General features: G+C 34.7%; 3 protein-coding genes across 4 annotated transcripts; 2 read left to right on the forward strand and 1 right to left on the reverse strand.

Annotated features, from left to right (window-relative positions):
• The first annotated feature begins 837 nt into the window (after positions 1-837).
• LOC145602304 (UDP-glycosyltransferase 74B1-like) lies at positions 838-3,483 on the forward strand. The gene is made up of 2 exons (XM_081658494.1): positions 838-1,512; positions 2,636-3,483. The coding sequence occupies exons 1-2, from the start codon at positions 853-855 to the stop codon at positions 3,407-3,409; spliced, it is 1,434 nt and encodes a 477-aa protein (XP_081514620.1). The 5' UTR covers positions 838-852; the 3' UTR covers positions 3,410-3,483.
• A 3,609-nt stretch (positions 3,484-7,092) lies between these two features.
• On the reverse strand, positions 7,093-13,821 carry LOC145601675 (DEAD-box ATP-dependent RNA helicase 22-like). Its single transcript, XM_081657730.1, has 8 exons — positions 13,370-13,821; positions 11,543-11,830; positions 11,180-11,302; positions 10,650-11,089; positions 10,089-10,416; positions 8,477-8,629; positions 7,737-7,788; positions 7,093-7,279 (listed from the first exon to the last, which is right to left on the reverse strand). The coding sequence occupies exons 1-8, from the start codon at positions 13,676-13,678 to the stop codon at positions 7,233-7,235; spliced, it is 1,740 nt and encodes a 579-aa protein (XP_081513856.1). The 5' UTR covers positions 13,679-13,821; the 3' UTR covers positions 7,093-7,232.
• A 1,815-nt stretch (positions 13,822-15,636) lies between these two features.
• LOC145603039 (DNA polymerase lambda-like) lies at positions 15,637-24,999 on the forward strand. Of its 2 annotated transcripts, XM_081659168.1 has the most exons (14): positions 15,645-15,851; positions 15,973-16,110; positions 17,120-17,509; positions 17,845-17,920; positions 18,013-18,143; positions 18,715-18,777; positions 21,908-22,087; positions 22,194-22,247; positions 23,127-23,215; positions 23,465-23,555; positions 23,798-23,878; positions 24,083-24,150; positions 24,416-24,500; positions 24,594-24,999. In XM_081659168.1, exons 1-14 carry the CDS (start codon positions 15,744-15,746, stop codon positions 24,690-24,692), a joined length of 1,653 nt encoding a protein of 550 aa, XP_081515294.1. In that variant the 5' UTR covers positions 15,645-15,743; the 3' UTR covers positions 24,693-24,999. The 2 variants fall into 2 exon arrangements, with proteins under 2 accessions (XP_081515295.1, XP_081515294.1); XM_081659169.1 differs by lacking the exon at positions 24,416-24,500 and having other exon boundaries at positions 15,637-15,851.
• The last annotated feature ends 557 nt before the right edge of the window (positions 25,000-25,556 follow it).

Here is a 25,556-nt window from a genome sequence, read left to right on the forward strand (position 1 = left end):
CTTTTTTATTTTTACTAGAGTGTACCCGTGCCCATGCACGGGATATGTAGTATATATATTTAAGAGGAAAAAAATAGTAGAAGTGATAGTTATTAAAGGATGGTTATTGTTTTTTTTTTTATTTAGTTTTATATTTTTTAAATAGAGGGCTGGATTTTGATTGAGTGATATGGGTATTGGGTAGTAAAGATGGTGGTTATTGGTTATTTTTTTCAAAAAAAAAAAAATAAATAAATAAAAATAGAAGGGCTAGAATTGCAAGGATGGAAATTTGGAGTGCTGTGAATGAAAGTTGGCAAAAAAAAAACCCATAAATTATATATAAGATTTAATTTTTTTTTTTTTGTCTTAAAAAAATAATACTCAGGCTATTTACCACTCAACGTCGCTCATCCATTATGCCCTCTTCTAGATGCGGCACCCACATCTTAAATTTAAATGTAAAATAAATAGACGTTATATTATGAGATAGAGAGAGTAACGTGTAAATAACTTTAAAAACACCATACTAGTTTATTTGAAGTTGAATTAAAATAAATAAATAAGTTGAATTTAAAATACTTCTTTTGCGGCGCATCCGTACAAAAGTAAGGCTACGTAGCACCAATAAATAATGAAGAGGACATAAAATTGACTACGAATTGTATAATTGATTTTCATTTTCTAATTATGTAATCATCTACATGCGTCATCAGTTTGCTCACTAATCTTACGCACATCCTTCAATTATTCTCCCCTATATATAACGTTACATTCGTTCTCTTCATAAACACATATCATTTTCATTCATATAAATCAAACTCAAATAAAGAGAGAAAATCAGAAAATCATATAATATACCCAAAAAAAAATATGATTGAGCTAGGTAATAAAAATAATTTCTCAAAGCCTCATGTGGTTGTGGTACCATACCCTAGCCAAGGTCACATTAACCCACTTCTTCAATTTGCTAAACGTTTAGCCTCTAAAGGAGTCAAAGCCACATTAGCCACCACCAAACAAACCATGGGCTCGATATCATCCCTCCGAGATGTAGCCGTGGAGGCGATATCAGACGGGTTTGAAGATGGTGGCTCCCCTAAAGTCGGGTCAGAGGATGTTTTCCTCAACTCGTTTAAATCAAATGGTTCGAGTTCTCTAGCTCGTATTATTGAAACCCATCAAAATACGGCGTTTCCTGTGACGTGTGTGGTGTACGACGCGTTTTTACCGTGGGCATTGGATGTGGCTAAGGATTATGGCTTACTTGGAGCCGCGTTTTTTACTAACGCAGCTGCAGTTTGCGCCATTTTTTGTTGTGTGGGGAATGGCTTAATTGAGCTGCCTCTTAAGCCGGTCGAGGTCGGGTGTGCTTTGCCTAAAATGCCCTTGTTTAAGGGTAATGATTTGCCTACTTTTCTAAGGAAGCCTGAAAGTTACCCGGCTTATTTGGCTATGAAGTTGAGCCAATTCTCAAATATTGACTTGGCTGATTGGCTATTTTGCAACTCTTTCGAAGATTTGGAGTTAGAGGTATTTTTTATCTAATTTTTTTTTTCTTTTTGTATTACCTTTTACTTTTTTTTTATTTATCAGCGTTAAAAAAGACCCATCCCCCTAAATTTGGGTATAGACATTCAATTTTCATTTAAATTGTACGAAAATGCTAAAGGTAGCTAGTTGTGACAAAAATAAACATGTCACAATCCTACATAACATATGATGTGTTAATGTGTACATATATGATAATATGAACGATGAGGTGGCAAATAAGTATATGGAAAAAAAAAAATTACAGTATTATACATTAGGAATTATAGATTCTTAACATAAGATTTTTGGTACCCGTATAAAATACGAGTAGATTTTTTGTGTTGTTGAGGGGACCTGCTACTCGTAATTGTAAAACATTTGGCAAACTTTTGACTTCTTTTTTAGTTTTTTTTTAAGGTACACAAAATGTTTGACTTTGTAGCAAAAATGGTTGCTTTCTACTTTTGTTTTTTTATTGACGGAAAAAATAAAAAAAAAAAAATTCTTCAAAAAAAAAGTATTATTGCAGCAATAAAAAGGGACTATTAGTCGTGGTCCAATCATTATTAGTGCAGCATTAAAAAGGTACGAGTAATTAAAAGTCGTGGCCCAACTATTATTAGTGCAGCAATAAAAAAGATACGTATAAATCATAATTGTACGTGTTAAAACGAGTTATTAGCCCAACTTGTTAGGTTTGTCATACTTTTGCCGACATTAAATTAGAGAATATACTAATCATCGTGTTTAACCTCTTAACATGAGGCCAAAAAAAGCTCTACAATTTTCAATTTCACAATAAATTACATGGAGTATTAAATATTGACTAAAATTTGATATTCACACAATTGATTGCAAATAATTTATTGCAATAATCAATATGAAAAATTGTTACTCATATTTCTAACAAGTTGTATGAAAGAATGTTTTTGCCTTTTTGCCTTTTGGAGATTAATTGCTGTGTTTTGAGTTAATTTTTGGATATTTCTAACAAGTTATATGAAATTATGTTACTCATATCTCTAACATTAATTAGGAAAAATATTACACGCCGCGTACTAATTTATTTTCTACCATAAATTGTTTATATCTCATATATCTAACATAGATGTTAATGGTGTAGGTTATTGAAGGTGTATTTGAGAAATGGCCTGCGAAGTTGATTGGGCCGATGGTTCCGTCATCCTACTTAGATGGAAGAATAGAAGGAGACATTGGATACGGAGCGAGTTTGTGGAAACCCTTAAGCGAGAAGTGCAAAGAATGGCTACAAAATAAGCCAAAAAAATCAGTAATTTACGTCTCATTTGGTAGCATGGTTTCACTAACACAAGAACAAACGGAGGAAATTGCATGGGCCTTAAAACAAAGCAACTATTACTTCCTTTGGGTAGTTAGGGATTCCCAAGCTAGTAAACTCCCCAAAAAATTCCTAGAGGAAGTTGAAATGACACAAAAAGGAATGATTGTTACATGGTGCAACCAACTCGAGGTATTGGCACATGAAGCAACTGCGTGCTTTGTGACACATTGTGGATGGAACTCGACACTGGAGGGGCTTAGCCTTGGGGTCCCGATGGTGGGAGTCCCTCAATGGAGTGATCAATTGCCTGACGCGAAGTTTATTGAGGAGGTATGGGGGGTGGGAGTATGGGCAAAGGAAGATGAGAAGGGAGTGGTAAGGAAGGAATATCTTAGTGAATGTTTGAAGGAAGTAATGGAAGGAAAAAGGAGTGAAGAAATAAGAGAGAATGCTTTGAAATGGAAGGAGTTGTCTAAGAAAGCAGTTAGTGATGGTGGAAGCTCAGATAATCATGTTGAAGATTTTGTTGAACATTTGAAATGTAGTAATTTTAGTACAATAAAACCAAATGGTAGCTTAATTAGCTTAGCTTAGACTAGGTCTTTGTCTTTTGAGTTAGTTTTTGGAGATTAATTGCTGTATTTTATGATTTTAGTGTGAAATAAAGCCTCCATGTTACCAATAATGTAGTGAGTGATAAGTTGTGATGGAATCCCATACTGTATGTGGATAGCTTGTAATCGGGCAAACAATATTAAACTTATTACGAAGTATACCTTCCTTTCTCTCTCTAGTTTTCTTTATTTTGAATCAATAATATTCAATGATATATACTCTCTCCATTTTTCAGAGTTATATAAAGTGACAGTATCTACGCAAATCAAGAAAAATGAAAACGGAAACTAGGAATGTGACATGTGAGTACTTTATTTTGCTCTAGAAAAGAGAGATAGAGAATAAGGTACTTATTGAATATAATTGAGAATAAGTTTTAATAAAATCTTAACAAATTCAAAATTAGATGATTACACACCCTCTAAGTGACTAACAATTTTTCTAATGGCTGTTATGATGGGCCATAATTTACTATTAGATATTGTTACAGCGACATCAGTTTCAACTGCTAGCCATTGAAGTTGCTATGAAGTATAAACTGCACAAGAACCTACATTACATACATATGAACAAAAAATACTAGCATCCAAATACTCGCAGACGCCAATGGTGTTGCTTGATTGTCAACGTTGCACCAGCTATCAACCAAGTGACATTGTAATAGTTCATCAGCTTAAAGATTTGAAATAGATACTGTGATCAATCTGGGTAGTTCTAGTGTGACCATATTCTAACCCGGCCCCCTTGGTCGATCCGTGGGTCTCCCGCTTGTCACCCTTATGTCTACAAAATTTGCATGAAATAATGTAACCTCCGTACAAACGTTTTTTCTCTCTTTACAAATCTGATAACTTTGCAAGGTCTTTACAGCTAGAAAAGTAGAGCATTGTTGGCCAAGGGTCTAATCTGATTGATTGAACTGAACTGAGCTGAACTGAACTGAGTTGAGCTGAACTGAATATTTTATGAGAGAAGGAAATTAAGAACTGAACTGAACTTATTGGAATTAAACTGAACTGAAAATAATCTGAAGATAACAGGCCCTAAGTTATGGTCAGGACAACCCTTTAATACCATCCCTTTGGATATGCGGTATATGCCATCAATTTTACCATATTGTCCGTATAAACGGCGCATCATCTTCTATGTGCAATGAAAAAAGGTAGGCGAAAGAGACCATGAAAATTTTTGTATTAAAAAAAGATATAAATAGGCTACTGTATTAGTGGTATGTAATTTAAAATCACCTACTGCTTTTGCCGTTGGTAATCGAAAATTAGCTACATTCTCTAATCGGGAGGTAATTACTAACCGCTAAGTAGTAGCATAGTAATTTACCCATCACCACTTTACCTACTCCGAGATGCATGATGAATTTCGAAGTGAAATCTATTGTCAAGGCCTAATATCATTTTAAAAGGGGCTGAAAACACTATTAACGGAGGATGCTTGCTTATGCTTTCACAGTTTCACTAGATATTCCAACAATGTAAGCAGGAGATGTTATACAGATCAAAATCTACTCGACAATCGTAATTTATAATCCTTTGTAGATGTCATATGACTTTTTATTAATAGATTGATTATACTATCTAAAAATAAATAAATTAAAAAAGATATACCAAGCGAAGCAAATGAACTGCATAGCTAATATAGCAAAACAAATGGACTATTGAAGTTGCTATAGACCTGCACAAGAACGTATATAGACTATATACGAACAAAACACCGCAAACATGTCCATCCGAAAACTAGCAAACGCCTTTAGAATGGCACTGGCCAATGTTGCAGCGGCCAAGTACCAACCAAATGATGATGTGAAAGTTCATCATGCCAGATTTGAATTTGAAATAATCAAGCTGGGTTGTTATAGTGTGATCATTGTCTAACCCGGGACCCTTATTGATCTGTGGGTCGCTCCCTTGTGATCCTTTTGTCTATGAACTTTGTAGGAAATAATGGAGCATTGATTCCCTTGTTATGAACGTTTGGCTTTTACAAAAATGGCGCTTTTTTTGCTACTTCCTCCGTTAACTATTATTTGCAACAAAGGGGGTGCTTGCGGACTCCTAGGCAAAATTTGTTTGTGAGTGTAAAATGGAGAGAGAAAAAGTTGGGTGCATGTGATGAGGAGAGAGTTAGAGTAAAATGATAACTTAAAATGGAAAGAAAACATTTGTTGCACATAATAGTTAGCATTCATTTATAGTATATGTTGCAAATAATAGTTAACGAAGGAAGTATTTTGTTTAGATGAAAATATCTGGCTTTGTCCAATTCCCCTGAAAAATGGTCTTTACAGTTAGCAAAAATAACACATTCATGTCCAAGTTATGAACAGAACAACCCTTAATTACCCTCCATTTTCACCATATATCAATATGAAGGTGTATCTTCCATAACTTTCTATGATAAAGGTAGACAAAAGAGAAAAAGAAAACATTTAATAAACTCCTTCCGTCTGCAAATAATACTCCGTAGTTAATAGTCACATACCCACATACGAAACAACAGGAAAATCTGTCGTGTTTCCTTATAGACCCCCAATCATATGTGGTGAGAAAATGTAGAGACATCTATTATAAAAGGTGTTTAATGTAATCATTGTGAATTATGTCCATTTTTAGGAAATGGGGCAATTGGCTATTACATTTGCATTAACTATTGATGTATGATAGAAGAGGTTTTTTTTTTTGAACTTGCACAATCTATTACTCTATACTAAAGGCAAAGCAGAGTCTTTTTGGGGGGAATTTTCCCTCCAAACCTCCTCTTTTTTTCTTTTTTTCCAGAAAAACATTACTTAGCTTAGGAAATTCATTATATTTATTTATTTATTATTATAGTGAACTACTGTATTGTGTTATATTTCTCTAGAAGTTTCTATATTTCAATCATTAATGTAATTTATGAAACAGAGCATATGGCTTGGGAATTATCTAGTTTCATTTATCATAAGTTTTGAAGTCATGTGATTGAACTTAATTTTGCAAAATATAATTGTGAATTTATGGCGACCAATAGACATCACCCTGACGTGATGTCTAAATTTCACATCACGCACCTGGCATGCATCGGGATGGTAGTACCATTCTGAGTATTCCCAGATACAGTGCATACACCATATACATAAATAAATTTACGGTCTCTGGAAGTTTGGAAATTGGAACCTCTTTCGTTGGTATAGGTAAAATTCTGGGGATAATATAGTTAACTACAAGTAAAACAATGCAGTGATAATGTTTAGCACTGATGTCTGCCTGCAGTGTTTTTTTTTTTCATTTTATTTTCTGGGGAGGGCGGGGGGAGCAAAACTGCCATACTAGACGAAAACCCCACATGGGTCAACCTGATCTAGGCTAGCATGCCTAGGCTCGTTGGGAGTGGGTGAACGGTAAGGAATTTCCATCCCCAAAATGCCTCTAAAAATGGTGGAAACCCCTAACTTCCAAGTTAAAAGGTACTATCTTTATGAATAGGCCAATCTTGGGTTGCGATCAATTCTACTCTTGTAGTGTTGTTAGAGTTGTTCATCAAGTTTTTTAAAGCTGTTTTATGCTTTGTTGTCGGGCCTATTAAGATGTTATTAACAAAATCTTCCTTTCACTATCAAAAGAAGAAAAGGAAAAAAAAAAAAAAAAAAAAAAAAAAAAGAAAAAGAGGAGATCCCAATCGTATAATTATCTTTTTCATTGATATTATCAGAAAAGAAATTATGTACAAAGTGAGAATTGAACAAGTTACATCAAAAGGTCGGGTAAAATAATTTCACCTCTCTATTACGCCAAAATTTGATATCATGTTACAGGACCTCAGCAACAGGGGATGCATCCCTAGCCTTGTTCCGGCCTGCTTCCAATGTAAACATAGAAGTTTCAGCTTAACTGATAGAATAAGAAGCTAAAGCGTAATATGACAGCATTGATAAGTGATAAATTGTAATGTTGTTGCCAAGTGATTATGGGTATAGCCTATCCAATTTGGCTTACTACACTCAAATATGCAATCTATTTCCAATTTCAACAGATCGAGTATCCATACTGATTGTTTACCACAAGTTCACTCAGTATGGATACAACATGTGTAGAAATTTTGTTTTGGTCCATAAACATACAAAATTTTCAGAAAATGAGAGACTCTGATACCTGGATACATACCAGTTTACGACAATATCGACAAATCTAAATATGGTAGACCTTAATTTCCTTTTTCAATACCCTATCCTAAGCATGATTATGATAATAACTGGGCAGCAGTGGTTTGTTAATAAAATCAAACTCTCTGCCTCAAGGCAAGAAAACCTCACCTCTCTTCTTAAGCTTATTCCGAAAGCCTCTTTTCCTGCTAAATGCCGTCTCCTGAAATAGTAAGGAAAATTTTTTTTAAAAAAAAAAACAGTTACAGATGTATCTGAAAGACTGAAAGAAACCTTAAACTTTTAGGAATTATGCATGGGGCTAGCATAGGAATAATAACACCCACTACCCACTATTCCCACACCCAAGCAAACAGGAACCCTTTCCCCAAAATGCCGTATAGAGTGAAATAAGGGAGCCACAAGACCTGATCCCTAACCTCCTACACAAAAGGCAACACTGATATCAGATTAGCAGATGCCTCCCAGAAAACACTTCTTTTTGTGTGTGTGTTGGGGGGTGGGGTGGGGGGGGGGGGGGGGGGGGTGAGGGGTGGTGTTGAAGGCAGTGGCCTTGGTGGTAAGGATAGGTCCCACTAGGCCTTCATCTCATTATAAATTTAGTAGAGAATCGAGGCCTGAAATAGATATCTATATTCAAGCCCACCTCAGCCCAAAGGTCTAGGTTTGCCACCCCAAATGGCCACAATTGCTAAATCTGACTAGAAAATTAAGCCATCAAGGTCTGCTAGGTCATGTTGATGTAATATTGTAATGGATACACTCCACACAGCCAGGCTTATATTTTTTTGCAACATCACATGGAAAACCTCCTCTTTTTTTTCCCCTTCTTTTAAAGGTCACAAGAGGGGTTTGTTATATTAGCATAATATATATGGTTTGAAGAATACCACTGGCTTTCCAAGTTCTTCTGCTTCTCGGACTGCATCAACAAGATCACAATTCTGTTCACTATATAAGCTTGTCACAAGACCATGTTGACCTGCTCTGGCTGTACGACCGACTCTATGCAAGAAATCCACAGCAGAAGAAGCGAATTCCGCCTGGAACAAAAATACAAATTAATTTTGATAGAAAGAGAGAGAGAAAGGAGAAGGCACTTCAAAAGAATATATCTGCATTACATTGGCATACTAAGTTACCAGCACTGGACAGCTTTTGAAAGGCAACCCAAGAATTGAAGAGGAAAAACCATCAGAACTTATAGGTAAGCTGGAATATTTTTTTTTTTTGCAAAGATAGTTTCCTAATATGAATTGTAAGGATTTGATGGATAGAACATGGATCTGAGTGGAATCAGACAGGGGTCTCACAGAGGATTTTCGACGTTCTCAGTCACTGAAGTATCCAAGTTATATTGTCTAAAGGTCATACCTCATACAATGGGATAGTATATGGATCTAAGTGGAATCAGACATGGGTCTTAAAGAGGAAGTTTGACGTTTTCAGTCACTATGGTATCTGTTATATTGTCCAAGGGCCATACACTCATACCTCATAATGGAACAAAAAATTTGAATAGCATAGTTTTGAAAGGTTTAATAAAGACTATTTGATGCAGGATTGTCCTGTATGAAGTATGAACTGGTGTTTCTAACCATTTAGTTAAAGGGCACAAAATTTGCTAATACATTTGTTTATGAAGGACCCAAATGCAGACTTTGATGGAAGTCAAATGGATGCGTACCTTTAGTCCCTTATGTTTGGAGATTCAAGCAAATGTTCTTATTCAGCTAACGGGAATCACATTTCCATACCAACTCAAAATATGCTTATTGGAGCTGGTATGGAAATGTGATTATCACAAGACTATCTAAATTGAGGTCTAGGCAAAACATAATCTGATTTCAAGAGCATTACCTCAATGAATCCATGCTATATCAGATCATTAACTTTAATAGATTTTGAACTGAGCACCAAAGTTAGAAATTCTACACCAGGAACCTCAATTTTAACTTATCAATCTATCACTTTCCACAACTATAAAACTTTGAAAAGGAAACCTCCAGATCAATTCAATCTTAGCTACAATTCCACAAATATCAATAACTTGAAAGAAACAGCATTAACAAAACAGCATTAACGTATTATAAAAACGGAAAACAAAAAAATTTCCACCTTTATCAAATACTAGTACGAATTACTTCTACAAAGCAAACCACAAATACAAAGGTACTAGACTAGTTAAACAGGTAATTTTCTGGGCTGATTTGGAGAGGAAGAACACAGAGATATCTCGTAATCTTATATTGCTACTTATTTTACATGGGTTTTCAGAACAAAAAATCAGAGATGCACACTTCTATACAGTAAGTCTAAAATCATTAAAGTATGATAATAATTTATCTAGATTTGATAAAAGCTAAGTGATAGCAATAGCAGCATGAAGTGATAGAAAGTTAAGAGGAAAAATCAATATATATATATATATATATACACACACATGTATAAAAAGATTAAGGACAACAATCACAGATTTTCCCTTACTAAACAGCCAAATACCTGTATTACGTGTGATATCTTGGGAATGTCAAGACCACGAGCTGCGGCATCCGTACACACTAGCACACCACCCCTTTCTCTGAATTCAACTAAATTCTTTGTAGACTCTTCAAGGGAGCTGTTCCTATGGTAGCAGAAACATTGGATCCCAGCAGTCTGCAAAATCTTAGCGACTGATTCTACTGCCTCAACAGTATTTGCAAACACCATTGTCCTATTTATAGCAGAATCAGAAGCATGCGAATTGTAGTTGACACCTTTATTCACTGCATTTATAAGAGCGTCAACTTGAGTATCGATAGAAACTTCTACCCACTTCTGCTCTAACCTGAAGCACCGAAAAGCAATCGTATGATAAACTTTAACAATGAGTCATAAAGAAAACATATAGTCTACACTAGGCACTCTTAAATAATGACAAATGATCACATTATAGAATTAAGTACAGGACATAATTGAACCAGTCAAATAGGAAGAAGTTTAACTAACAAGCAGAAAAAGGAAATTAATAAGGAAAAATAAGATGGAAACAGACAAAAGAGTCAATTGTACAGGTGTTACCTGGGGTTGTGGTAATGCAGATAATTTCCACTGACCCAGCTAGCACCTGGAAACATCCTTTTCAAGATTCCACCTGCTGTTTGCTTTCCATTTACTGGAAGAGTTGCCGCGACAAAGATATACTGCTTACTACGTTCATAATATTCACGACTTCTTCTCCAGCCCTTTCTCACACCAGAGACAGGTACCTCTTCTACCAAATCTACCGATGTTGTACCATCCTCAACAATTTCTTCTTCCATGGAAATATCAATGTCCTCATCATCTTCATCTTCACAATCAAATGATAACTGGAGGTCAGAATTTAATTCCTTTGTTTCCTCAGATGCACTTTTCTTTGATCGCGACAACAGCTTCTCATCAAAACGAAGCATGTTTATGAGACGAACAACTTGATTTTGGAAGCTACCACAAAGTAACAGATCAGCTTCATCAAACACCTGTCATATAGTGCAACAAAAGTAAATATGATATATTTAGTGATTTTGTAGACTTTAGATAGGATAGAGTAAAGCTACCAATAAACTTACCACATGTTTCACCCCACGCACAAAGTTAAATTGACGATTTCTTTCTCGATCAACATCATAGAGATAATTCAAAAGAGCAACAGGTGTAGAGACAATAATGTCAGGTTTCTTATGAGGCCATCCCTACAAGAGAAATTCTCACATGTGAGCGTAATCCCATTATAACCTTTTCCACAAACCAGGAAACCTTGCTGCTTAATATAGCACCCCATTTTCTCACATAAAGATAACCACGGCAGTGTGAGCCTAAAATCACCAAAGGGATCTCAATTTATTGAGATTCTAGCAACATATACATTTTTCAAAATCATCAGACAGCCAAAATACTGAAGAAAACCACACACAACTATACAAGAGTATTACCTGCTTCCCACATACTGCAGCTGCTCTAAGGAGGGGTTCACCATTGTCACCACAGAGAGAGTTAGCCATGCGAACCACTTGCTCACAAAGCATAACATTAGGGCAGAGAACCAGAGAAAGCTGAGAGAGATGATTTTTCCCAAGAACAGGAGCTCCTAGCCCAGGGTCACTGCGTGCATGAAGAAGCTTCTCAGCCAGTGGGACAAGATAACCATGTGTTTTACCACTTCCTGTCTCCGCAGCAACAACTGTGTCCTTTCCTGATAGTATGGATGGTATGCAAGCAGCCTGAATAAACAAGATAAATTCCAGTTAACATAGAATACATCATATAGTATTTGGCTAGGTTTGACAACTGAAGACGAACTTTCTATGTTTCTCTTGACTCACATAATACTCTCTACCCCTGAATGTATCTCTATCTTATATAAGAATGACACTTGGATTACATACCTGTCAATGACTCAATGAGAGGAACTTTGCTACATCCCAAATTCATACTACAGGATTTATCATTCAAAATGAATGTATTAAACCCAATCTAAAGATCTAGATTTTACCGACTCTTCATTTCACCTAACGTACCCGTGTTGGACCCTTGACACTAGGACATGGGTAAGACAGTTGACACTTCATTTTAGTCCAAAGTCATAACAAATTTTCACAAAATAGCAGGGTCGGACACTTGGACACGTATCCGTGTCGGACATGGGTATCCGAGTCCAAGTAACATAGATGCTAATTAAAGAGAAACACTAGTTTAACCTAAAGTGACTTTATTTGTCATGTGTATCTTAGTGTAAACTACAATTACACAATCACAAGGCTCCAACTAATAGCATATAGCCATATAGGTAATAGGTTGTCAAGTGTAATACCCCCAACAATCACAATTCGTTGCAAAACCTATAATTGGACTAGATTGCGATTTGCGACTTCAAAACAAATAGGGCAGGATAGCCACAGAGACATCCTTTTTAGTCCATTATAATGCAAAGCTTGATTTTCGCCCATCAGTGAGGACAATAAATTTAAAAGAACCCATACTCTATGATGCAGTGTCTGAATAAAGTGGCAAAAATTGAAAGAAATTTTTTTTAAGCCGGTAACATAATCATCGAATATTGCATTAAAAAAACACATGATCTACTAGTTAAATAAAGTTTGCAAGAACTAAGATTAATATAGGGGCTACAGCTCACAAAAGCTTTGAGCCTCGCCCTATCTCATGACCAATAAGTGGTGGTCAACAATCATTCTTCATTCCTAAACTTTATGGGGCATTTACTCGTGATTCAGTTCTTAGCGTCTTACTAAAAGTATGTTGAAAATTCCATCACTTGAAAAACATAACTCGAAAATGCATTGATTGAAGAAAATACTACAAAAAAAAAATCAGTTAATTCACTATGCATATATATAAGGTCCATTACTCAAAAATCAAACATATACATTCTGCATATCTACATCCACACTTAATCCAACTAAAATTAAAATATATAAACAAAGATTCAAGCATGCTAATAAGAGAGAAGCATGATTATATGATTCCCTCCCCTGGAGTAAGATTATAACTTTTAATGAAAAATTTCCATGTTCTTGGTTTAAATGAGGTGTACAAGTGTCCGTACCCCATTTTAGAGTGTCGAGGATCCAACACGAGTACTTTTCGGATAAAACGAATAGCCCGAGTAACATAAAATCCATCACCAATAGAAAAAAATTCTTGAAATACACATCCATAACATATAAAATTAACAATCTACAAACTTTCCGAAATATCAAAAACGCAAATTAAAGTTAAATAACAGTGAAAAGCAGAAAAACCTGAATTAAAGAGGGTTTAGAAAAGCCAGCATTAGAGAGAGAATGAGAGAGCTTTTCAGATACACCAAGAGAAGCCCACGAAACGGCGTCGTTAGCAAAGAAGGTTTCATCACTGCTACTGTTGCTGCTGCCATTGTTAACAGCTTCAGAAGTTGCAGTTGCGAAAGCTTTAATGGTGATGGTGGTATGCTTGTGATAAAGAGGTCTCAAAGAAACAAGCTTAATGGAGGACAAAAATGGCGGTGGAGGAGAGAGAAATAAGGGAGATAGTATTGAAGGTTGTCTGTAGAATTTGCAAACTTGTTGCATTTTTCTGGGGTTTTAATTTAGGGTTTTGAATGAAGAATGAATTTCATTCAGTGTTTGAGTGATTGATGATGATGATAAGTTGAGGGTTTTAGGTTTGATATGGGGTTGAAATGAGCAACTTGCTTAAACCCTCTTTGTTAATTTTGTGACCTTGATGAATAAATGAATGACTTTCATCTTACTAAATTTAGAAAAGGAAACTAAAATTTTAATAGAAATTATTTCGATGTTATAATTAGGGATGTCAATGGGGCGGGGTGGATGATGGCTTTCTCATCCTCATCCCCATCACCTTCCCTGTCTAAAATTCTCATCCTCATCCCCACCTCACCCCATCCCTGCGACAGGTTTAAAATTCATCTCCATCCCCGTCCTCGCCCACCTCCCACTTGGATATCCACCTTCACCTAATACCCACCCCACCTCAGACCCGCCTAATCCCCACCTTCCAAATACAACTTACCCCCACTCGTGATAAATTGTAGGTTAATATAAAATCATTATATTATATATTTTATATTAACCTACAATTTAATATAGGGATATATAAATGAACATGATCTTTTCTAAAACTTATTGGAGGTCATTGGATAACCAATGACATGGTCATGAGGAGAGAGAAAGAACTTTTGGTATTAAAAAATTAGAAGAAGGAAAATAAGGGAGGAAAGACAGGACCGTCTTAAACAATTTAGGGGCCCTGTGCTATTAATAATTATAGGCCCTCTAAACGTAAAAACCACGCAAATTTTGTTATCAAATTATGCTATTTGATCTTTTTAACATGCTAAAATATGGAAACCTGTACTCGTTTTATTAACTTAAGTTATAGTATACCATTTTTTTTTTCAAGGTAACTTTATTATTAACATGAACTCCAATCCATAAAACTATACTACATTACTCCGTATTGATAGAATATAAGTTATAAGTGTATGAATTGATAGAATTTAGTTTTTTTAACATATTAAAAAAAAAAATAGAACTCTTACATTACTCCGTTTTGATAGAGTTGAAGTATATGAATTGACAGAATTTAGATTTTTAACATAAAAAATGGAAGAAAAAAAAAATAAAAATTAAAAACTGCAGTTACACAACTAACACAAGTGCTTGATCACCCGACCTTAGTTTTCAATTGATAGTTGAAGTAATGTAGCTCTTAACCAATTTGCCAAATTCCATTTTGTTTACTTATTGACATATCAAAGTTGTATATCAGTTATTAAGGACTAACTTCAATTTGAGGCCCCTTAACTTTCGGGGCCCTGTGCAGTAGGGCTGGTTGCACAGGGCCTTAGACGAGCCTGAGGAGAGATGGTGATGATCACCCGGTCATTGGAATGACCAAGACAAAGCTTTGGTCATGAGTATAATAGTTGACAGGTGACAAAATACTATTGGAAGGAAATGGGAACTTGCAAGTTGTATTGAGGAAACAAAAGAAAAGCAACTCCACGCCTGCAACTCCCTCAACGACACAAAATAACCATGACCAAAGTTATTCTGGGCAACCATCGGGAGTCTTTGGTCATTGTTGTGGTCAATGGTCATGGATGAATGGTAAGAGAGAGATATTGTATAATAGTCCATGACCAAGATTTTTTGGTCATCCATTGGGCATGCTCCTAGACGAAAAGAAAGCCTTAATTACATTACCGATTATTTTAACTAAAACCTCAACCCGTTCTAAAATCTCAACCCGTTAATAAAAAAAACGATCTTAAGGACTTTTTTCTATTTTTAAATAGCAACGATCCTAAATACTTATTAATTTATTTCTTACGAATCAAACACGAAACATGTTCGAATTTTCAGTGCTAAATTGCCAAGAGGGCTAAAACCCTATTGCATCTAGGACACTTCCACCTTGTAACATCAAGGATTCAAGGATACCAAATGGAGCCTTGTTGAGTTGTTGGTAAAACACTAAAACCTGAATCTTTATTCTTTTATTACTGCTGCAACAACTACACAAGTTCTACCACTTCGTAGAACACTTTAACTGCCTTCAGTTTCTTCCCTTGCCGTAGAATCCTTAATACCAGTAACTAAATCAACAAAAATGGCGCCGAAGAAGAAGGAGACCACCCCACCAGCTTCTTCAGATGGCATGTTTTCTGGAATGTTCGTTTTCTTACTTGATGTTGCGGTTCAACCTCGCCGATTACAGGTCCTCCATTCTTTCTATATTTCCCCCAAAAAAATAAAAAAAAACTAATTTTAGCCGTTTAATTTATGATTATATATGACTAATTGATTAAAGTTTCCATTTTTATGATTGTGGGTGTTAGATATGGAAGCAGAAATTGGAGCAAATGGGTGCTAAAATTGAAGGGTATTTGTCAAAGAGAGTGACCCATATTTTTGCCATGAATTGGAATGCCCTTAAACAGAAAATTGATTCTCAGCGCTTGTCTACATTTAAAGGAGTAAGTTTGATTATCTCTCCCTCTTTTTTTAGTGTATAGAGAGCTATTTTGGGCAATGATGTAGACGAAATTTGATTCCAGGTCCTGGTCTCTTGGATTCTTGATTGTGTTTAAAAGTGAAATTAATGTTAAAAACAAAATAATTGCACAATTGTTGGTATGATGATGATATTTAATTCTCAATGACTGTTGGTTTCTTTAAAATTTGTGCAATGCATGTCCATAATTAATAGCAATTAAAGGTCTACTTTGTCAACAATGGTTATCAGCTCAGTTTTAGCTTTAGAAGAGTATGGCAAAGAGAAGTGCACTGTAATTTTAGAAAGGTGGAATGTTTTAGCTGTTATGAATTCAGAAGGCTAGGCCTATGTGAATACTTAGGTGTAGATTTTAGTATAATCAAGAGACTTTCGATTCTTCTTTGTTGAGAACATTATTTCGAGAGAGCTTGGTGGCAAGGATTTTTCTAATATTTTACCATGATGTAGCTTGCAAAATTTTTGAAATTATATTTTATAGACAGTGAGAGTTCATTGTATGTTACTCACCCGAATTCTGATTGAGGATCTTCTGATCAGGTAGTGGTGTGGAATGTGGATGCAAGATTGAAACCATCTACTTTCTGTGAGTTCCATCTTTTTGTCATCTAATTTGAACTCACTTTCCCATCATATGCTTGATGAGAATGTGATGGACATTCCCTTGGTTACAAATGAGAAATTTGATTAAACAATGTGTTAATCTTAGTTGAGACACAGAGTAGCACTTTTATATTACATTTTCTCTTGTCCTCCTTGACATTAAGAGTAATGTGCTGACAATAAAAATACTTAATCCATTCAAATTCCAGTTATTTTATAATAAATTGAGAATCATTGACTTCTTTTGTCATCATGCATCTCCAAGTCGACATAGCCCTTTGTGCAGGAATACAATCAACAGGCTTTATTAGGAGCTGCAGCAGTGTTAATATGTTGTCTCTTATTATAGATTTTGCTTTCATTCACAGAGTATATTAGTGTACCAGTGGTTGGAAGATAGTTTGAGATTAGGAGAAAAGGTATCGGAGGATTTCTACCTTCTCAAAGAGGAACCTAGTAAAAATGTTTCCCATCAACCCTCAGGGGAGGTTTCTGGTAATACAAATGGAAATTCTTCAGGAAGTGAAGAACCTCCACATCACAAGAAGCCAAGATCTTCTTCCCCTCAAAATTCAAATGATTCAACCAGATCTTTGCCTAAGGATTCAAGAGATTTGAGTGCTGAGAGCAAGGGCACCAGAACAAGTGATGAACTACATGAGGAATCATATACCTCTCAGAGCTATGACGGGTTGTGCAGCACCATGGATTCACAGACTGCCAATTCCAATATTGCAGCTGGTCTTACAGATAAAAAAGTAAATCTCTATCTTTTATATAATTAACCTGATGTTATGATGATATCTTGTATGTTGCAGACATGCACGTACATAGATGTATATGCTGTTCTTGTGTTTGTTCAGGCGGATGCCTCTAGTCATGAATTTTACGAATTTCTTTTTTCAATTCATCTTTCTTTCAGTTTGCTTCTCCTTTTCTCTCTTTGCATGATCAAAGGTTTCTATTATTGCTCATGGTGAAGTGCATGAGATAAAAAATTAGAAGCATCGAGTGCCTGAGAGAAAGTGCTGTATCAATCAAACTCATGAAGTTGTCTAATGGAATTTATGATATATATTTCTACCCATTTCAGGTTAGCACATATAACCCTCCTGATTTAAACAAGGATATCACTGATATCTTCAAGAAGCTTATAGACATGTATAGAGGTAAATTAGACGTAATGATCTGTTTATAAAAGTACTTTCCTTAGACATTTCTAATTTACTGTTGCTAATATTTGGTTGTTTGAATGTAACAGCATTAGGTGAAGATCGAAGGTCATTTAGTTATTATAAGGCCATTCCTGTGATTGAGAAGTTGCCTTTTAAAATTGAGAGTGCTGATCAAGTCAAGGGCTTGCCTAATATTGGGAAGTCATTGCGCGATCATGTAAGTGATCTGAAACATGAACAATTTTTGGTTTTCAATTTGTAATTTTATGGACTATTGACTGCTGTCCTACACTGACTATAAGTTGTGCAGCCTTACTGGATTTTGTATTTTTACTGAGCATTTTCAATTTTGAAATAGTTATTTTGCTTATTATATACAAGTAGCTGTTTCCTGTTCATATATAAGTAATCATTTAGACATCTATTATTTGACATCTGATAGTGTAATTGTTTTTCTGCTTTATTAGAGCACATTACTCTGCTGTCTGCACTAACCCCCCCCCCCCCTTCCGGGAATCCTTCTGGACCAGTTTTCCCCTTGATTTTGTGTTGTCAAAGGGTTACTCTTCATTTATGTTGAGCTCTGCACCAGTGGTGGGAACCATTGTGGGTTATGTTGTTGTATAACATCTAGTGATTTTTCAAATCCTCAGATCTTTGGAGGATATTTTATGCTTTTATTCTTTTACTTTTTGTGGTTTTAGACTGAAAGTCACGCATACAAGTTTAATTTTTCTTTTATTTATTTATTTATTTATTATTATTATTATTTTATTTTTCTGTTTCAGATACAGGAGATAGTGTCAACTGGGAAATTGTCTAAGTTAGAGCACTTTGAGAATAATGAAAAGGTAAGTTATCGTTTTAGTACCTTAATTTATGCTTCTTTACACTCCTTATAATTTGAAGATTTCTTCACCCTGCATAATCTGTTTTAAATATAATTAAGTAGTTTATCTTCTTAAATCGACATGGCTTGGTTTTCGGTGCATGTATTCAGACCTAGGTAATTGGATCAAAAAAGGACTTGCAAAGTACTACTTCCTCCTTTTTTTTGGTTGACATGTTTTGACTTTTGACACTAGTTACAAATTCTACTTCAGACTACCCTTTGTGATTTATAGTTTAAAAAAAAAAAAAAAAACATATGATCTTATTAGGTTTGTCTCATAAACTTTTTATATAGCTCACGTATCGATTATTAGAAATATTAATCATTGAACTTGTGCATTAGTAATGTGATATAAGAAACATGTCAACTAATAATAATAATGATAATAATAATAATAAAAGGAAAAAAGTATGATGTTAGGATTTATGCACAAGCTAATGAAGAATGAGAGTACTTTTGTGGTTGGTAATTTGGTATTGTCATATAATCTGAAGGTTTCCTACCTACTTTGACTAACTTAAATTACATATACCAGGTAATACTTAACAATATTTGGTATATATATTAATGTGTGAAAAAAGACCATAAAGAAATTAATGGAATTGATGTACACTAATATGCTACTTATAATATTTTGTGCCCCCCAAAAAATATTGAATCCACCCTTTAGATAGTCCGTAAATAAATTGTTATACAATCACATATCTACGTTTGGGTTCTCTATTGTGTTACACAATTGCATTTTACACTTGGCTCTTTTATTGTACCTTCAATCTAAGGACCAGAAAGTACTTTAGTAAGTAGGTATATATTTATTTAAAAGATCTCCATGAGCAACACACTTATGAATAAGTGATAATTGATTTTAATGTACTTGCTATGATCATGCTATAATGGATAACCGTACAATAAGTGGCACAATTAGTCATTGTCATACAATAGTGTAATTGGGTTGATAAATCAAGATAACAAGGTCAACAAGGATAGAATGTACCCATAGGGTAAGCCTACAGGGAGGATTTGAAACCATGGGTTGTTTGTAAGATCAAATCGAGTCACAATCAAATAGTAGAATCGTAGAACTCATAAAGGTGTAAATAGAATGCAATGGAGAACTCTTATACCCTTTTTACTCTTAAGGCTTTATTTGGTTCAATATTAGTAAAGGAAAATAAGAGAAAGAAAATGAGGAAACAGAAATGAAGAGGAAGGAATGGAAGGGATTTTGTTTTCTAATGTTTAGTTAATGGAAGGAAATGAAGGGAAGAGAAGGGAAAGGAAGGGATTTTATTTACTAATGTTTGGTTAATGAAAGGAAATGAAGGGGAGAGAAAGGAAATTTGGTTTATAACTTTTATTTTTATCTTTCCCTTCAATGTCATGAAGCTAAGATTTTTGGAAGGAAATCAAATTCCTTTAATTTGGGAGGAAAATAAATGTTATAAATGATAGAGTATATAAACTAATTTTGGACTTCAATCGACTTAAGCTTTTGATTGAGTTGATCTTCTAACATAGTACCAAAGCCAGTATCACAGAAGGTTACAAGTTTAAGTCTCATCCATCCCAGTGGCGATGAGGCGTTAATAGAGTATGAAAACCAATCATGGGCTTGAAGCATTCGCTAATGCTTTTGGTTAAATTGGTCATTTAACATGGTATTAAGAGTGAGCGTGATAACAAGGTCACAAGTTTAAATTCCATCCACCCTTCTTTTCAAGTGGAATATTTAGCTCTAGGTATTAGGAGGCCTATGTTGCATCTACATTTCAAACCTAGAGAGCTCGCATGTAAGGGAGTGTGATAGAGTATATAATCAATCATGGTTTACTCCATAGCTTAAGCCTTTGTTTGAGTTGGTCTTTTAAGACTAATAGTCTTTTGAGTTCAACTTGGAAGATGTAGTTCGAATTTGTTTTTTGTAGCCATGTTTGAACTTTTATGTTATTATACAATACCAAATCTGGGTATAAGGTCTGTTCTCATTGACTGAACTCAGTTAACTGAAGTGAACTTATTAGAGTTGAACTGAATTGAACTGAAAATAATCGTATGAGAACAAGCCCTAAGAATCTGCTAATTCCTAAAGTGTCTTGTAAAATAAAATTGTAGTGGAGAATAGGTAATGTATTTCTATACCAAGGGAAAAAAACAATGAGATTTTCTTTAGTTTTTCTTTTAAAAATAAGATCTACTTACTCTTTCTTCAAACTATATTATAGTATTTACTACCTATTGCTAATTCCTTATATATCTTTTGACATTAAATCAAAGTGTGGGAGGAGTGATAATATAAATGTAGATGCTTAGTTAAAGAGATTAAAACTAGAAAAAAAATGTTTTAATCTTTTTATATAATCTATGTCGTTAGGTACATCAAACTACATCTCTACAGTGTTTGTGATGCTTTAAGTCTTACGGTTTAAAACCAGTCTTGATTACGACTAAAGAAAATTAGAAAATATGTGGTTTTAAGATAATATGCTATGCTGGTTTCCTAATAAAAGTGTTTGGTTTGAATTTATTTATGTATCTCACAGTGATAAATAATTCATAAAGGTATTAGAAAGGGCTTATTGTTTGCTTTACCTATTCAGTTTCTTGGATTTCCTAGTTGTTGTATTGCATATAATGCTCACTAAATCATAATGTTAGGCTTTGCTGCAAGGTGTTCAGCCACTGGCCCACTAGTGTCATCTATTCTGTAAGAGGATAGAGGGGTGGGGGGAAGGTTGGATTATGATTTCCACTTATTTTCTTGTCTGTTTTGCTAGTTTCATTTGTAATTATAATTTTCATATGCTTGAATTCTCTCTTGTTCACTCCTCTGCTGGGCTGAGGATGGGAGAGAAGTCACAGATCAATTCGTTTGGGTCCTATGATTCCATTTTAAAGTGTGTTATTGACTTATTGGTAATATAGCCATTCTGGGCATCATTTTGAGAAAACTTATTTTATATTCACACTTCTCCATGGTTTGAATTTAAAAGCAAATCTTTTGAGATATCTTGAACTGTGTGTGTGTGTGTGTGTGTGTGTGTGTGTGTGTGTGTGGTGTCTCTTTGACCTTATTTGATGAATCCTTGTAGGTGAAAACAATCTCTTTGTTTGGGGATGTTTGGGGTGTTGGTCCTACTACGGCTCAAAAACTATATGACAAAGGACACCGTACTTTGGAAGATTTGAAAAATGACCCATCTTTGACCAAAGCTCAAAAGTTAGGTTTACAATATTTTGATGATATCAAGACAAGAATTCCACGGCATGAGGTTCCATCTTGTACTTTGTGGATTTTTCTATGCTCAAGAATTAGCTTCTGTCTCTGAGATTGCTATTACGCTGTTTCATAAATAATTTACACTAATGAATTGACAGGTTTCAGAAATGGAGAAACTGCTTCAGAAAATTGGAGAAGAAGTTCTGCCAGGAGTATGTCTGTTCATCTTCTCTTGGGATACCATGAATTTACTGTTTGCTTACTTGGCTATGTACTTGTGTTACACCCCTTGCTCTTTTATTGGACTAGTGGGTGGGTGGGCGGGCAAGTGAGGAGTTGATTTAATGGTTAATGCCCTCTTGAGAATCTGCTGGCCTGCCTCTTGTGGATACTATTATTTATCAGGGGGGAAAAATATGGTTAACACCAGCAGGCAGTAACGATTTTACCCGTAGTAGTTTTACCCATGTTAGCAGTTTTACCCTTTTTATCCCAAATTGTGCCACTTTTGCCCCCTGATTAACAGTATGCTTATAAACTTGTATTTTCTCTCTAAAATTTTGTGTGCTTGAAAAATAGGACATGTCTTTTTTTATTTATTTGTTGATCTAATGATTGATGTTACCTGGATTGTTGTTTAGTTAATTTTTGTTTCTGGTAGTATAATAAAATTTCAAAGTTTAAGAGGGAGAAATAATCATAGGCCAGAAAATAAAAGGGATCTCTTGACTGAAGATTGGCCGGATTCTGGCACAAGGTGGTGTTAAGTGAAATAATTAGTTAAATGATGGTTTTAGACAATAATTTTATACAAAGGTTATTTTTTTTCAATATGCAAACTTGAAAAGGTGGTTTGTGGTAAATTTTCCTTGATGGTATAGTTGTATTTTTGGGTACAAGTACAATTAAACGTGTTCTGTGTGACCTGATCTTTAGATTAATTCAATAATTTGCTATTAGCCATTAGTTGGTAGAGTCTTATCCACTACAATGTATCAGTTAGCCATTAGTCTTTTATTTTTTATATCTTGTATTAATATTTATGTCCCACACTAATGTTGCCCTGGTAACTACTGTTTGGATTCTGGAAGGTGGTTATTGTGTGCGGTGGATCCTATAGACGTGGAAAATCTTCATGTGGAGATATGGACATCATAATTACTCATCCTGATGGACAGAGGTAATTGGTAGTTTTTTGTATGGCCTGTCAGTATACTACATAGCTGCATAAGTTATTGGAAAATAAAATAAATATATTCAATTAAAGAAAATGTTAGCCAACTTCAAACTGTATTTAGGCTGTACTAAAATACACCAACGTATAAATAACAGCAATAGTTCAGAAGAAAGTTTAGTTTGCAAAAACCTAGTTTGTTTTCTTTGTTTTAGCTAACATTTTGGTACTGTGAAATGTGCACCAATTTTTCAGTCACAAAGGTTTTCTAGCAAAGTTGGTTAGGCGTTTGAAAGAAATGAATTTTCTGAGAGAAGACTTGGCTGTAAGTTATCACAGTGAAGAGGTAAACCTTTTTGTCTTTTGACAAATACCTTTAGCATAAATCTTTCTTGCTTAACAAGCAATTAAAACTTCCCTCAAAAAAAACAAGCAATTAAAACTTCCGATGTCTCTTGTGATAGTATTTGATGTATAAAGCTTGAGGTTTACTTAGTAGGACCAGGTTAAGAAATGTTGTTTTGGACCACATGGCTTTGTTGCTGTACAGTACTTCTAATTATGCATCTGTCATAAACATATATGCAGGGTAAGGATTCTGGAGTAGACACATATTTTGGATTGTGCACTTATCCTGGCCGAGAGCTACGCCATCGGATAGATTTGAAGGTATATATTGCATAGTTTCCTGTTATCCCTTTCTCTTTATGTGGTGCTGATGTTTAGGGTCCTCGTCATACATTGCAACGGAAAATGAGCAACTTTTCACCAATAGTTATTGTTAATCTTTGATACAAGCTTATAAATTGGTTTGATATGTGATGTTGTGGATAATGTTGGTAGTTTTTTTGTTTTTTTTTCCTCTCTGGTTAGGTGTTTCCTAAAAGCATATACCCGTTTGGGCTGATACATTGGACAGGCAATGATACATTGAATAGAAGGTATGTGCTGGTGTGCATAAATGCAATGTTCAGATTTTCAATCTTTAATGTCATCTTTCTCTCGAATTTCATCTTCATCTTCACCTTCTTTACTCAATTTGACTGGTATCAATGTCAGAAGTTTTACTTGTATTAACACTTGTCCACAAGGAGTGGGATGTTTCATGTAAAGGAGAATTTTCAACACGGGAAAAAAAAAAAAAAAAAAAAAAAAAAAAAAAAAAAAAACTCAGTATTTGTGTCATTGTGTTATATTTCTGTTTAGGCTGAGAATACTGGCATCATCAAAAGGGTATCGACTTGATGAAACGGGGTTATTTTTTGCCACCCAAAGTTCAGGTGGCCAGCGAGTAAGGATTAAATTGTTACTTTGTTTGAAACTTTCATGTTAATCATTTTTTTCTTGTATATTTATGTATGTTGTGAATTAAATATTGTTCCAGGGTTCAAAAGGAACGACGAGTTTGCACTTTGATACAGAAAAGGAAGTGTTTGATTTCCTAGAATTTCCCTGGCTGGAACCACATGAGAGAAACCTTTGATATGCAACAATTGTTGTACTATTACTATTTGTACATGTGTAATTTTGTAGCTTTGGAAATTCGGTTGTTATGTTAGTTATAAGCATCTAAGAGATGAAATTTAGTTGGTATGTATATACTATATACAAAGTACATCTTTTGTTTTTGCCAGATAAACGTACAGGAGAATCTTCACAATTGTACTGCGAAGCTGTAAATGTATGTACTCCATATTTGGTTTTCCTCAGCGTAGCATATACACGCTTGTTCAAGCAAACGATACAATATAATTTCTTCCTTCTCTACATTTCTTTTCCCAGGAGAAATTTTTGAAATTTTGCAACTGTTCTTAGTAATTGGCGATGGTAGTTTATATATATGGGTCAAATTTTCTCTTGCCTTTTTATTTTGAGTTCGGTGTTTGTCATATTCTCTTGTTAAATTGTTTTTTTGGCAATCCATTCACTACATCCTTGTCAAATTAAATGCTAACTAAGGGCCAGGAATACTAAAATTTGTGTAGGGAGGAGCGAATGTGATGATATGCCAAAGGGAAAGGCTAAGACTTTCTTAAAAGTAATCTCCTTCACACCAAAATATACCGAGTCTACTGCTTGATTTGCTTCCCATAAACAATGACAAAGCCGAAAATGATTCAAGGAAGCTTGTTTAATTTTACACTAGTATCGATTATGAGATTGAGAATCGTCTCCCATGAAAAACGTCTAGTGTAGTTCATTGTGTTTACCACCAAGTAATCTCCCTCAACACCAACATTTACACTAGTGCGTGTCATAATAGGCTAAAATAATCTCACTATCACTACTACTACATTCGAAGTATAATTTTGTCTAATTAATATTATTTAAACAATTTATCTTATAT

The sequence above is a fragment of the Chenopodium album genome, chromosome 21 (assembly GCF_948465745.1).
Source record: "Chenopodium album chromosome 21, dcCheAlbu1.1, whole genome shotgun sequence".
In the NCBI taxonomy this organism is placed as follows: Eukaryota; Viridiplantae; Streptophyta; class Magnoliopsida; order Caryophyllales; family Amaranthaceae; genus Chenopodium; species Chenopodium album.

Bases quoted from the DNA above. Each gene is read 5' to 3' on its own strand.
- LOC145602304 (XM_081658494.1), top strand. From the start codon at position 853: ATGATTGAGCTAGGTAATAAAAATAATTTCTCAAAGCCTCATGTGGTT. The intron at 1,513-2,635 runs GTATTTTTTATC...TTAATGGTGTAG, and splicing joins TCGAAGATTTGGAGTTAGAG to GTTATTGAAGGTGTATTTGA.
- LOC145603039 (XM_081659168.1), top strand. From the start codon at position 15,744: ATGGCGCCGAAGAAGAAGGAGACCACCCCACCAGCTTCTTCAGATGGC. The intron at 18,144-18,714 runs GTAAGTGATCTG...TTTCTGTTTCAG, and splicing joins GGAAGTCATTGCGCGATCAT to ATACAGGAGATAGTGTCAAC. The intron at 23,879-24,082 runs GTATATATTGCA...CTCTCTGGTTAG, and splicing joins GCCATCGGATAGATTTGAAG to GTGTTTCCTAAAAGCATATA.
- LOC145601675 (XM_081657730.1), bottom strand. From the start codon at position 13,678: ATGCAACAAGTTTGCAAATTCTACAGACAACCTTCAATACTATCTCCC. The intron at 7,789-8,476 runs GTATTCTTCAAA...TTACTATTTCAG, and splicing joins AAGAACTTGGAAAGCCAGTG to GAGACGGCATTTAGCAGGAA. The intron at 7,280-7,736 runs GTGAGGTTTTCT...CATTGGAAGCAG, and splicing joins GAATAAGCTTAAGAAGAGAG to GCCGGAACAAGGCTAGGGAT.